Source organism: Anoplopoma fimbria, chromosome 17, assembly GCF_027596085.1.
Source record: "Anoplopoma fimbria isolate UVic2021 breed Golden Eagle Sablefish chromosome 17, Afim_UVic_2022, whole genome shotgun sequence".
NCBI lineage: Eukaryota > Metazoa > Chordata > Actinopteri > Perciformes > Anoplopomatidae > Anoplopoma > Anoplopoma fimbria.
Window position 1 is genome coordinate 26,104,604 of NC_072465.1, and position 13,955 is coordinate 26,118,558.

A 13,955-nucleotide genomic window follows, 5' to 3' on the forward strand; every position below is an offset into this window, starting at 1 on the left:
GTACAAATGTGGCAAAGAAAAAGAAAAATCTATCTTGCAGATATACATGTGAGATTCCATAGAGGTGATGATTGCTTGTTTACTTCCATCTTTAACTTGGATTACTCTTTATTTTACATGTTTGAACAGAAACCCATTTTACAGAGCAACTTTCAAGTCCTACAGTAGTTTACAACAGAACTGTACTACAAACTCATTTATTCTGTGTACATAGGTATCCACAGATAATGCACTTTTCCATCTAATACCTGCAGCTTGTCATTTTAATGTTTTAAACACAAAACTATCTCAGCTAACAACTCAATGATTATTTGGATGTGCGATGTCTAAAAAACAAAACAAACACTAACCAGCCACCAATCCAGCAGATAAGTAACCCTGAGTCTGTGTATTGACGATATGATTGCCGGTTGTTGTATTAACAGGATGTTCAGTCGACCTGTTGGACATTTGCAGAGTTTGGGATAGATTTGAATTATCAGTCAAAACATTTTTTTTTTGTAATTTCAAATTTGATTTATTTACCGGTTCTCTTGGTTTCTTTTTTTTTTTTTTTTTTTTTTTTTTTTTTTTTTTTTTTTCTTTCTCTTCTGCAGCGGTCAAACAGCTGAAGGAGACTGTGAGTTCTTCAATCCACAAACTGGCCAACTTTGAGGGTAAGAACTCAACATCAATAAAAATCATCAATAAAGTCCTGGAGCAGCTCAGTCTGTGAACAAACACTAGATATCAGAGAGAAAACAAACTAAATCTGATGAAACAGACGTAAAATCAAGAATATTCTTTCTATCACAAACAGCTATAAACTGTAAATTAAGCCCCCGTGTTTATGTGTGTGTTTGTAGAAGTGATGGACGCCCACCTACAGAACAACCAGACGGCAGAAGACGACATCTTGGCCAGCCCTGATCGACTCAAAGGTAGAGCACACACACACACACACACACACACACACACACACACACACACACACACACACACACACACACACACACACACACACACACACACACACACACACACACACACTACCTTCAGAGCTTCGTAGCTTAATGTAGCTGGAGATTCATCGTAACACGCTAACACAAAAGTATAAATCCAGCTTTACCCTCTACGTGTCCCAGCTGCTATAAATAAACCAATATTAATCTATTCTAATCTATTCTGTGTGTGTCCACAGGCATTCAGATGGATGCCAAAGAGTCAGACATGTCCGACACTCTGAGTCCCAGCAAAGACCGCAGCAGTGACGACACGTCAGGTCAGTAAAAACACACAATGATTCATGTTGTAAACCAGATTTTTTATGATTTTCTGTGATTCTGTCACTCCTTCAGGTTTTATCTCATCACATGTTGCCTTTGATCAGCTTTAAATACAATTCTAAATTGTTGATATTTTCCTTTTTAATAGTGTTGAAGTCTGTTACATGAAGAGCAAATCACCTGTAATGAATTAATCATCAGGCGACTTCTTAGTAACCTAAATAACATTGAGATTGCTGTGTCTTGTTAAAAATAAATCATAAAGTAATACCTGTTTAGTGTAGTTTAGTTTGTTTTGTGGCTAATATAAACATTTTGTACGTACTTTTTCATGTCCTTTTTAAATGTAGTTATCATTAGAAACCCATCATAATTAAATATGTGTTTGTGTGTTTCAGACGGCAACATGGACGACCAGGAGCTGAACGAACCACAGAACAGAGTAGCTCTGCTCAAAGGTAACCATGGCAGCTCATCTCTGCTTTGTAGTTCTGCTCTGTGCTGCACCAACAGACCACCAACACCAATTCAGACAAAACATCATTCAGTCATACAGCTAACTCACCACTAGGGGGAGCTCTTCAGCTGTGGCTTTATTCCATGAGTCTGTTTCTCACTTTCCACTATATGTGTTTAAAACTTTTTTCATTAAAGATGAAACGTTTAAAAAATGTTTAATTACTTTCTCTCTACGTGTGCAGCTGAGTTGCATCGGGCCGGTCTAGAGCCTGGAGACACGGAGCAGGTCATCCACCACCTCCACAGAGAGCTTCTGGACGCCCAGGAGTTAGCCAACACTGGGAAGCAGAGATGTCTGGAGCTGCAAGGTAACACTTTAAAATCATCCTACTAGATTCACCTCCAACATCCCAACTTCATCAGGATCTACAGAGTCTTAAATACTGTCTGAAGTCGTTGTAAGGACATTTAATTAATCGTAAGTCACATGACATCCAAGAGATCAAGATGGTGACCACATCACTGTGTGTGTGTTTGTCTGTAGCTCTGCTTGAGGAGGAGAGGAGGAGTAACTCTCAGCAGACTGAGGAGTCGACCAAACAGATCCAGTACCTGCAGAGTAAGTGAACACACACACACACACACACACACACACACACACACACACACACACACACACACACACACACACACACACACACACACACTATACTACACGTCTGTATACATGATCACCTCACACTCATCTCACTTCTCTTTGTGTGTTTTTAGCTCAGCTTGGGAAGCTGCAGGCCGACATGGAGGCACTGAGGGAGCAGAGGGAGAGCACCATCTGCACCACCAGAGAGGAGCTCTACTGCGCCCAGGAGGAGGTACCACTCCATGTTTTTACCAATCCTGCTTTTTTTACCCTCTGACTTCCTCCTGATACCCTTGTTACTCCCTCTGAACTCCTCTATGACTCCTTCCCTACTCCCTTTTTACTCCTTCCTCTCTCCTCCCAACTCCTCTCTGACTCCTCACAGCCCTTTCTCACTTCATTCATTGTCAGCAAGTCACAGTTGTTGTTAAATAGCATTTTTTTAGACGCAGCAAGACATGGTGAAACAAAAACATAAGATTGGTTGATTGCATCATTAGAGCGCTAGAAAGAAGTTGATATCAGCTTAACTTTGATTTGTTGTTCAACAAAAAGTGTTTAGGGTCGGTTTGTAACTTCATGTCACCTTTTGAAAATATGCTTTGTCGCTCGTCGTGTGAACACACGTTACTCCTCCTGTCTCTTCTCCGTCTATTCCTGACTCCTCCCGACACCCCTCTCACTCCTCATGGCTCTGTCTGACTCCCCTGTCTTTCCATTTGACTCCAGCCAACTCCATTTTCTACTCCCTTCTCTCTCCTACTGACTCATCCCACTTACCCTCTGATTCTTCCCAGCTCCTTATTTACTCTCCTCTGACTCCTCATTAGTCCCTTTTGCTTCATTCTGTCTCCTTCTGACTCTCATCTTAAGCCTCCTGACTCCTCCTGACTTCAGAAAAACACCCCTCTTACTCCCTTTTTCTCTGTTTTTCTCCCCTGTCTTTCCTCTGACTCTAGCCAACTCCCTTTTACTCCTTTCTTTCTACTTCTGACTCCTCCCGATTCCCCTCTGATTTCTCCCAGCTCCTTTTTTTACTCTCCTCTGACTCCTTTATAAGCACCTTTTGCTTCCTTCTGACTCCTACTTCCTCCCACTTCCATCTTACTCCTGTCTTGTTGCTCCTCCAGACTCCCCTCTGACTGTCACTGACTCCTCTCTGCACACAAAAAAGCCAGACCCCCCTCTTGTTGTCTGTCATTTTACAGTAATTCCCAGTCATGACATAACTGATTGTGTTTCCCGCCGTCAGATTCTGGTCCTGCGGCACGCCATGGAGGCAGCCACGGCGGAGCGGGAGCGTGAGATCACCGCCCTGCAGGCCGACCTCGGCAGCGTGCGGTCCGAGCTGGAGCGCTGGAGGGACACGGCGGCCAAGTACGAGATGGAGATCAGCCGGCTGCAGGAGGCCTTCACACAGCAGCAACACCAACAGAGCACCGCCAACCAGCTGCAGGGTGAGAAGACGGTCGATTCGTCTTTTGTTTTTGTTCTTCAAAATCAAGAATAACAACATCGATTTTAATTTCTAACTTTTCTTCCTCTTCCTCTTCCTCAGCGGAGTGTGTTACGTTGCAGCAGCGGTGTGTGTGTTTGCAGCAGGACTGTGACGGCCTGAGAGGTGAACGAAAAGCTCTAACGGACAAACTGCACCGCCTGGAGAACGAGCTGAGCAGGTACACACACACACAAATATATCTTTTTTAACCGGGTTTACATGAGTTGACACTTTCAGGTGAAGAAAAGACATTCCATGCAACTGAGATGGATCTGAAAATCTACAAATTGTCTAGTTTGTGCTCTTTATGCATGAGCAGATTGAAAACACAAACCATTCAAACTTTGTCCTTCATTGTCAAAGATGGTCTTGGAGATCATGACAGATATTAAACCATTGTGGCATCACACATTATGTTTGCACATCATTACATCTCTTCGAAACTCATCTCTCACAAAACCCACAGGCCAAGGTTAAACAAATTGGCCCCTAAAACATCAGAAAGTTTGGGGCATTTTCTGAATAAATTAACATGTTTGATTTTAAGGATAATTATAGAAAAATAAATTAAATTCAAACTATTACATTTTTAATCTTGTTAGTAGCTACAACCCTGAATAAAATGTATTCAAAAGATAAACTCAAGCCGACAGCATTTAAAAGATTTATAAACATTTCAGGGAATTGCTGTAAAACTTTTATACTGTAATAAATATTTTGTGGTTGATAAAAAAAAATGAATTTAATAAATCACACATTTCAAAATATAACTCTATATTGAAAAGTGGCCAAACATCTTAAATGAATGTGAAAGCTGAGGATCGGCCCAGAACAAATGGGGAATGCGTGTCGAACTGTGCGTGTGGACGTTTAAAACTGGACCTTAAAGTCTTTGTGACAGCCGTGATGGAGTTGATGAATTCTGGCCTCGGGACAGCTGACAGGAACGAAGCCAAGTCCACGGGTCCTGATGGATCCAGACTCTATATTCAGCATTAAAAGAAGGACTGAGGACGAGATGGACCGGAGGAAACATGGCGTCCAGCTGATTCAGGGAGAAAAAAGACGAGGAGGCGACAGCTGATGGACTGAACCAAACCGATCAGTCAGAAAGTTAACCGGCAGCAGCTCCGTCTGGTCTCCACGGGGAGAAAAACGTCACCACATGTTCTCATCGAACCCAAACGCTCAGCAGGATTTCATCCTCAGCTGTGTTTAGTTTCCAATAAACTGAAGGTGCAGCTGGCAGCACTTCTCATGAATATCTGAAACGCACCACTCTGGTGAAACTGCAGATGTCTGCTGCAGCTCACTGTCTCCTCCTTCATGTAGAACTATAACCTAAACGTCTTTAAATGATTAACCGGAGACGAAGCATGAAACGTGTTGGAGTCTTATCTGATTCAGGTACCTGCAATAAATGCAAATGCTGTCAAATAAACAGTTTAGTATTAATAGTGTTACTATGGAGGCACGCCACCTCACCTAAAGTAAAGTCCACCTGTGTTTATAGTTTTATGAAATGTTCCTTTAACCTTCAGGGAGAAAATAGAAAAGGGTTGTTTATCAGTTTATGTTATGTAATAACTAAATAGATCACAAGATGTGATGATTATACATTTGCTTTCCGGTGATAAATCAAGAGCAACACAATGAAATGTTGGATTAAACAATGTGTGTGGTATTTTTTTTTGTGTGTGTGCAGCACCAGAGAGCAGAGTCTGGTCCTCAGCAGCAGTCTGGAGACTCTGGAGAAGAGGGAGGGGGTTCTGCAGGACAAACTGGGTTCTTTGGAGAATCAACACCTGCAGGACGCAGGCAACCTGAAGAGCCAGCTGGACCAGGCCCAGGCCCACACACACACACTGCAGAGAGAGGTACACACACAGACACACACACTGCAGATGGAGGTGCACAATCCCGTGAAGTTGTTTATTTACGGGTATTGATAGAAATAGAAATAGAAATGATGTGACGGCGGTGTGCGTTTGTTCTCGTGCAGTATGAAGACACACAGTCCCAGCTGCTGGACCTCCGTCAGCGCTTCGAGAGAACGGAGAAGGAGAAGCTGAACATCCACCAGGAGCTAGAGCAGTGCAGGAGCAGCCTGAAACTGCTGCAGGACAAGACCAGCTCCGTGAGTGTACACACACACACACACACACACACACACACACACACACACACACACACACACACACTTCTTTCCTTTTTTTTTTTTAAACTCCAAAGACCATATGAGCTATTTGTGTTGTGACCTTTATTCCTGTGTTTGTTCAGCTTTAAATCCAGATGTTTTCATGATGTTTTTTTCTCCTCAGTTATGGATTCAGTTATTTTTTTGCGTAAAGATTAACGCAGGAAGACGCACCAGACTTGCTCATGGGCACTACGGCAGTGTCGGACTTGCTAGCTGTAACCCACCCAGCACTCCCAGTCCACAGCCTCCCTCCTCACTGCTTACTTGCTAACTCTGGATGCAAAATGATTCTCACCAATCAGTGTTGTTTAAAAATGAATATTTAATGAGACGTCTCGTCCTCTTAACTACAACAGAATGAAATAGTAATGATGAATAATCACATCATCATCGTCTCTCCTGCCTTTTCCATCCTGAGCTGATCAATAGCAGCTGTTAGTTTGTGAAATCTCCAAGAAACACTAATCAGAAGACGACAGCGAGGCGGAGCAGCCTCTTCCTCCTCCTCCTCCTCTTCCTCCTCTTCTCTCTCATCTACCTGTCTTCAGCTCTTTTGTTTATGTGGCAGAAGGTGTTTGTTTTGTTTCCACAAACCTTTCAGAATAAAAGCCCTGACCCAGATTCACGGGACGAGTTCAACAAACATTGTTTTTAACTGACATTTCGAAAAGAAAAAAAATTCCTATTTATTACAACTTTTGCTCCTATTTTCATGTTGCTGTCCATCATTTCTTCCAGCTCACTATATGCAATTATAGAGTTGATAGCTGAGAAAACAAGCAGTCATATATTCAGATTAGAAACAAACCTCCAGGTTAGATGAACTTATTACGACCCAAATAAATAATTCAGACCTACTTCTGCTTCAACTTTGACCTACTGTACTTACTGTAGCTGTGTGCACCAAATATTAATGTCCATTTACTAATAATTAGCAGGATTATTAAAGTATTTCTCCTTTCAAGTGGTAATTAATCAGACTTCGTAGCTCTCTATGGAGCCACAAAATACTTTTATGCAACTTTTTGAACATATGCAGTAGTTCTCTCCACGACCTGTCAACAGACTTTGGTAAAGTTCCCCTTTAAGAAGCTACCAGTGTGGGTTTTGATAAAAAATAATATGCAAATATAGTGTTTTAATATGCACCCTTTGCCCTTGTGTAATTGTTTTTTGTTTATTTTAATAAATGATGGAACAAACCAGGAAAATATGACTCAAGTTGAAATAACAGTCCATTATTTATCTGCACCAGGCACAACATGACTTGGCACCTTTTTAGATTGCAAAAAACTTAACTTGGAAGCTTTTCTATAATTAACTTTTAATCAGATTCCAAACATTTCACTCTGGACTTTACAGACCAGCTGACTCTTATTACTGGTTTACAGTTCGGTCTCTGGGTGCTAACGAGACGTCCCGGTGCAGAGAAGTTAATGAGCTGAAAATCCAACCTGGAAAAAATGTTGCTTGTTTTTAAAACAACAAAAAAAAAGAGCCTGGTGGCGGACGGCACTTCTTCTGTGGTGTTTTGGTGATTGTGGCTGTTGAATGTCCAGAAACGGCGGTGCTGCTTTGTAGAAACGGCAGATAAATATACAAACCAGCCTTCCTACAAACCTCTCTCTCTCTCTCTCTCTCTCTCTCTCTCTCTCTCTCTCTCTCTCTCTCTCTCTCTCTCTCTCTCTCTCTCTCTCTCTCTCTCTCTCTCTCTCTCTCTCTCTCTCTCTCTCTCTCTCTCTCTCTCCCTCCCCCCCCTCGCTGTAGCTGCTCCATCCTCCATGTTGGTTTTGGTTGATTTGCCGGCTGATATCTTCTTATCCCTCCCTCCCTCCCTCCCTCCCCTCTAGCCATCCATACTGCAGCCTGTCCAAGCCATATTCATTGGCCTTGTCCTGGCTCTGCTGTACTGGTGTTTCGGCCAGTTGTGGTAGAAAGGTACACACCGACATGACACCAGTCTGTCTCTCCGTCTGTCTCTTGGTTCGCCTCCATCTGTCCGTCATCTGTGGAAGGAAAGGTGACGGAGGTGAAAGCACCGTCCTGATCTGAGATGAATTCAGGGTCTCATGTTGAGAATTAAAGAAAACAAGAGTACTTATACATGGAGATCAGTAATGTTTTAATAGTTATTTTACGGCTAAAATGATTATTCTACCCAAACAACAACCATGTTCCTGACCTTTAACCTTCAGTGCTCCTAAAAAAGTAGTTTTCAGGTTGTTTTTTTATGCCATTTTTGTGGCATTAAATGGGAATCCATATGGAATAACTGTTGTTGTAAATATTGTGAGAAATGTCAGAACATTATTTAAAGACAATAAAAACTAATAAATCATAATCATTGATAATAATAAAGTTAAAGTCCCTAAAGTGTTTTTTTTTTGTTCCTTTAAAAAAAGACCTTCCTAAATATTATAAAGTCTAAAATAGTTTAAATAGAATTATGATTTCAATCTTTATTTTATTATTTAGTTTATTTGCCAGTACCAGATATAGCTAAAAGCTAAGTTTCATCTGCAGTCCCTCAGAAACTATGTGATGAAAAACGAGCAACAAGAACGTTTTTATAATTATCATTTTCATAACAGCATTGCCAAAAGAGAAAGGAGGGTCAGTTTGAGGTCATTTGGGTTTGATTATTTTTTTAACTTTTTTGTTTTGTTATTTAATGCGTCATTGTGTAGACCGCTGTTACTAAAAGGTTTCTAGTGTTGAACCCTGAATTCTGATCAGCAGGACGCTCTCCTCACCTCCTACACTTCCCTTTAAGACTGAGTGTCATCATCATCGTCATCGTCGTCGTCATGGTGATCTGTGTTTGTCCTTGTGTGAGCAGCTCTTACTGCATGGCTGTCAGTCACACTTCTGCTTCTGCTCTGCTGACTCTAAACTCTGCTCTTTAAAGGGACGAGCTCCCAACCTTTTAGTTTTTTATCTCCATGGAAACATTCATCCTCCGGCTCCGACAAGAAAAAAACCCCTCTGGCTTGATTAGTTTTGATTTGATCAGAAAATGCGAGCCGTTGACGATCTTTCTTGTAGTCGTCATAGACATAAATCTGTGCAAACTGCTCAACAAGAGCTCATATTTTAGGGCTATTGTTATTCTATATCTTCTTTATTTTCCGCTGCGGATAGCACCGCCTCAATGTAGGCAGGATTCAGGACTGATCGCCATAGTGATGCTGCGTGAAACGGCCATGACATCATCTTCAACAGGTCGCTGAATCCTTTAATCGACAACCAAACAGAGGAACGTCTGCACTTCATCAGTTGTATGTCGTAGTTTTGCAGGCTGACATTTAGAAAAACAAAAACAATCCAGGACAAGTACCGTAAAAAGTTTCAGTCTCTATTGATGAACTTGATTGGTTTGATTGTGCAGGATATGGCTCTAGTGACAATGCTCTAGGACCAATCAGTGGTCTGCAGTGTTTTAACTCCACCCGAGGTGATTAAAAAAACAAAAAACTACCAGGAAGTATCACTTTTGCTAACAGAGGTTTAAATGTAAAGAACTGGACTACTTGGTGGAAACGCGGCTCTATTGTCAACAATGTGAACGTGAAAGTCCAATTTAAAACATGTTGAGGTAGTTTACACAATGTTCAAAATCAATAAAGTCACTCAAGTAAAATTTCAAGGCAAAAAAAGTTCAGGAGAAGGTACAGTCTTTTATTTAGATTATTAATTTATACTTTACATTTGATAAAGAAAGAGAGGAACCTTTGCAACAATTCTTCCAATTTGAATTTGATCATTTCTTTCCTCAAAATTAAAATGTCTCTCAAATAATGCAGAATTGTTTTAATTTGTATTGATTAGAAGCAAAACTCCAAAACAACATGAAGTTAAACACCATTGTTAAAAAGTTTTCTTTCCATAGAATAAATAAACTTTTAGCATTAAACATGAGTTATTATTTTTGACCCGTCTGAAACGTTTGAAGATAAAAGTTTCCTTTAAAGAGTCGAGTTCTCACCTTCACATCCGATCATCTCTTCACTAAAGTCAGTTACTAACACTTTCCTCCAGCCTCATTCATTCATTCATTCATTCATTCATTCATTCATTCATTCATTCATTTCACAGCTCCCTCTCACTTTCAGGGTGATGCTGCTTTTTTATTTTTTATTTAAATTAATGCATGGTTTTCTCTCCATCTCTAGCGACAGGGTTTGTGGTTCATTTTTTAATATAACTTCCATTTCTTTCATCTGGTTTGCTGCTTAATCTTTTTTTCCGTTTTGTTCCCTCTTTACCTGCTTCCAGGTGTGTTTTGTCATCTTTCTTTGGACTCTCTGCAGTTTCTTTCTTTCTTTCTTTCTTTTTTTAAACATCCATCGTGTTCGTCTTGTGTTTGCTGCTTGTTTGTTTATTTGAATGTCTGTAACTTCGCTGTTTGTTTTTCTTCTACTCAGGTAATCTCCTCGGCTTTGTTTACTTTGCTGCTTCCTCTTATGTTACTTTTATTTACTTCTTTTCTCTTCTTCTCCTGAAGCCCAAAAAGATGATGTTTTTCATATTTTATATTATTAAATATTAAGTAGTTATTGTTTGTACATGAGTTGTTGGAACAAAAATATTTATTATAAACCCCATATACTTCTACGTCATTCAGCTTTGATTTGATGCACATCAACACTCCATTAATTTAGTTATTTCTTTACTTAAAAAACACAGATGCTGACTCATCAGAAACCTTTTGTGTATTTTAATAATTAATAACAATAAAAGACGACAGATTTTAGACCTTTATTGACGAATGTAATGTGACATTGTTGTGAAAGATGAAAAAGGAGGAAAGATAAGTTACTTTAGTTGAGCTTCAGAAGGTAAAGATGAGGCCGTGTTTCCTAAACTTTTTTTTCGGAGACCCACTTTTTAAAAATTACAAACTATCTTTAAAATTGAGAAGAGCTAATATGTGTGTGAGTTAACGTTTTTACTTCACCTTATATTATCTTGAATAGATAAAACAGACATTTAGAAGATATATATATGTTTGATAAATCCAAACTCTGTTTTATTCATGCGTTATTGAAAACGTATACACATGTTAAAAACTTTATTAATGAGACCAAAGAAAAACATCTTGGTGGAGTTAACAGGCGCTTGTTTTTTTACTCTCATCAAACCTTTCTTATCAGATTCAGTTTCGTTTAATAGGCTACAATTATCAGAACAATACGAACATCCAGGCTCCTTCGTGTGACTCAGTGTTTGGTAACAACTACGCTGAAGTGTTGATACATTGACTTAATGTTCCTGTCATATTTTAATTTTTTTAAAAGACAATGTTTATTTAATATGTTTTTAGACTTGTGAAAGAAAAGAAATGTCATCTTTTGGTGTTTTGGGGCTTCAAAGTCTTTCCTTTTCTTTTCTCATCTTCTGTTTCCTGCAGTCCTTCTTGACTTTGTCTTTCCTTCCTCCTCCTCCTCCTTCTTCCTCATTCTCTCTCTCCTGGTTTCAATCTTTAATCCAGTTTGTGTCGACAGGTCGAACACGACGACGCGGACTAACGTGTTTTTTCTTTTTCTCGTGCTCTCTCTCTCTCTCTCTCTCTCTCTCTCTCAGAGCGGCTGGGGCCCCTGGATGCCGGTCATCGCAGTGATGGTCGCCGTGACGGCAGCCGTCCTCTACCCGAACCTCTCCAAGAGCAGCTCCGCCTAGGACACGCACACTCACACACACACACACCTACACACACACAGAGCGCTGTGAGGAGAGCATCACTGCTTTACTTGTATAAAGTCTAATTGTACATAATTGTAGAGGGAATATAAAGGTTGTGGTTTCTACAGAGGATTCAGAAGCTTCTTGGTTTATTTTGTTTTTGTGTTGTTTTTTTTTTCTGCGTCGGGGAGTTTTGTTGTTTTTATTCTCTGCTCTCTCTCGGCTGCGGTGGGGGCTTTTTTTGTTTGTTTGTTTTCCGTCACTCTGCTGATTTCTGGGTAAACACGGCGTTCTCCAGCAGGCCGAGCTTCCACATAAAAAAAAACACCTGCCGGAGGTCAAGTTCACGTCCGGTCCCACCGTCAGCGAACGCAACACTTTCCATCAGCCTCGGACTCCTCACATGATCCAGTCATCAGGTCTGATGTGTGCCTCCTGGTCTCCATATTCAGATGTAATTTGCTTATTGAATTCTGCATGAATCACCTGTAGGATTACTTTTTGATTGGTGCCACTGTATTCCCCCCAAAATTGCATATCTCCTTTTTTTTCTTGTCAGAACAAAATACATTTATATATAAAAAAAAAAAAAAGAATAATTAATTTGGCAAACCAGATTATAATTTAATTTAATTTAATTTGTTTGATGATATGCGCCACTGAAGCTCTTAAAACTCTAATGCTAACAGCTCTAATGATTTTGAATCTGGAGGCTGTTTAGAGGTCAGTCTGTCAAAACCAAGTTTTAATAACTTTAATATTCCAGTTAATGTTCTGCCTTCATGGTGCATATTCTTTTAACAAATATGTGTTATGGCAAACTATCAAAAAAATGAAATCACTTCCTGCACCAGGTTTGTTGTATTTCAGTTTAAGAGAATAAACTAAATCTACATGTAAGAACTCCGTCTGCTGGAAAGTGTTCCCGTTCAGGTGGTTTACAGGACGTCCTGCTAACAGTGTTTTCCTCTGTTTTGTTTTTCTTTCTGTTTGTTGGGGGGGGGGGCAGTTTTGGGGGTCGGGGTTAAAAACTTGAAGCCAAATTATTCAAAAATGAAAATCTGATTTATTTTCTGTTTGTTTTGTTTTCTTTCCTGTTTTTGGGGCACAGAAAAGAGGCTCAAAGTGCCTCTGATGTAACTAACAAACACCACAGTTTGTGTTTGTGTGCCGACACACACACACACACACACACACACACACACACACACACACACACACACGGTTTGATCGACTGCTAGAGGTCTGTCCGTGTGGAGAGAAGCTGAACGTTGGTGATCCTCGATGTCTTACTAGATTTTTTTTCCTGAACTTTGAACTTCTTTTCTGCTCGTTTCCTCGACACCTGAGCTGACTCTTTTCTGCTGAAGAAGCCTGTGAGATGGTGGTTGAAAGCTCAGGAAATGTCTAGTGAGTGGACCTTGATTTGAGATTATTTTGTCAAATTATTATCGGGGCCTCACCAGAACCGTTCACATCAACTGTAAGATTATTTTTTTGAGCCACTGTTGTCAAGAAGAAAATCTACTTTCAAATTACAAATTGTCCTTCTTGTAAACCCTAATAGTATCAACGTTAAAGACGTATTTATCAGACAAGCTCTTATTTTTGTAAAATCTTTGATGTATTTAAAGTTGGTGCTTGGTAATTGTCAAAAAGTGAAATATGGACACCAAACAGTAAATCAGATTTAGGGAACAATATTGCTATTCTACGGGGATTTTTGCCCCGCTAGTGTTTAAATGTAATAATAAAAAAGTAATCTCCAGTTTTCATCCATCAGAAAATGTTTAAAATGATCAGCTTCTCTCTAAACGATCTTAAAACACCTCAGGCCTCCTGCTGAAACCTGCTTTTTCAGATGTGTGTGTGTGTGTGTGTTGGTTCACACTCCGGACTGTCAGTCATCGTTCGTGTACTCTGTCTCGTCTCCGTGTTTAAAAATACATAAGTAAATAAATAAAAAAGACAACGAACAAAATATTCCTGATGTTTAAAGAGAAAACACTACAGTACAGAGAGAGAACTGTAAAATAAAGATGTTATTGAATGATGTGCTACTAGACTTATTTTGTTAAAACTGTTTAGAGGTATGAGAGGGAGCTACGTAGGGGTTGTGATGAAGATGATGATGATGACGAAGATGTATTGAATATGCAGAGCAGATGTTTGGATTAAAGTTGTAGCAAGCTGACCCACCAAACCGGCTTC

The 13,955-nt window shown here is 40.0% G+C and overlaps 1 protein-coding gene across 9 annotated transcripts in view; it reads left to right on the plus strand.

Moving 5' to 3' along the window:
* Window positions 1–13,947, plus strand: part of slmapa (sarcolemma associated protein a) — a 55,388-nt gene extending 41,441 nt beyond the window's left edge. For 7 of the 9 annotated variants that reach the window (XM_054616649.1, XM_054616641.1, XM_054616644.1 and 4 more), the window contains 12 exons: window positions 597–656; window positions 846–920; window positions 1,181–1,261; window positions 1,664–1,723; window positions 1,967–2,092; window positions 2,269–2,343; window positions 2,496–2,596; window positions 3,617–3,821; window positions 3,923–4,040; window positions 5,568–5,739; window positions 5,865–5,999; window positions 11,646–13,947. In XM_054616649.1, the coding sequence (XP_054472624.1) occupies window positions 597–656; window positions 846–920; window positions 1,181–1,261; window positions 1,664–1,723; window positions 1,967–2,092; window positions 2,269–2,343; window positions 2,496–2,596; window positions 3,617–3,821; window positions 3,923–4,040; window positions 5,568–5,739; window positions 5,865–5,999; window positions 11,646–11,741 (1,304 nt within the window). In that variant the 3' untranslated portion in view covers window positions 11,742–13,947. Of the gene's footprint in view, window positions 1–596; window positions 657–845; window positions 921–1,180; window positions 1,262–1,663; window positions 1,724–1,966; window positions 2,093–2,268; window positions 2,344–2,495; window positions 2,597–3,616; window positions 3,822–3,922; window positions 4,041–5,567; window positions 5,740–5,864; window positions 6,000–7,912; window positions 8,001–11,645 lie in introns of all 9 variants that reach the window. The other 2 variants (XM_054616642.1, XM_054616650.1) reach the window with 1 other exon arrangement.
* Window positions 13,948–13,955: the final 8 nt, after the last annotated feature.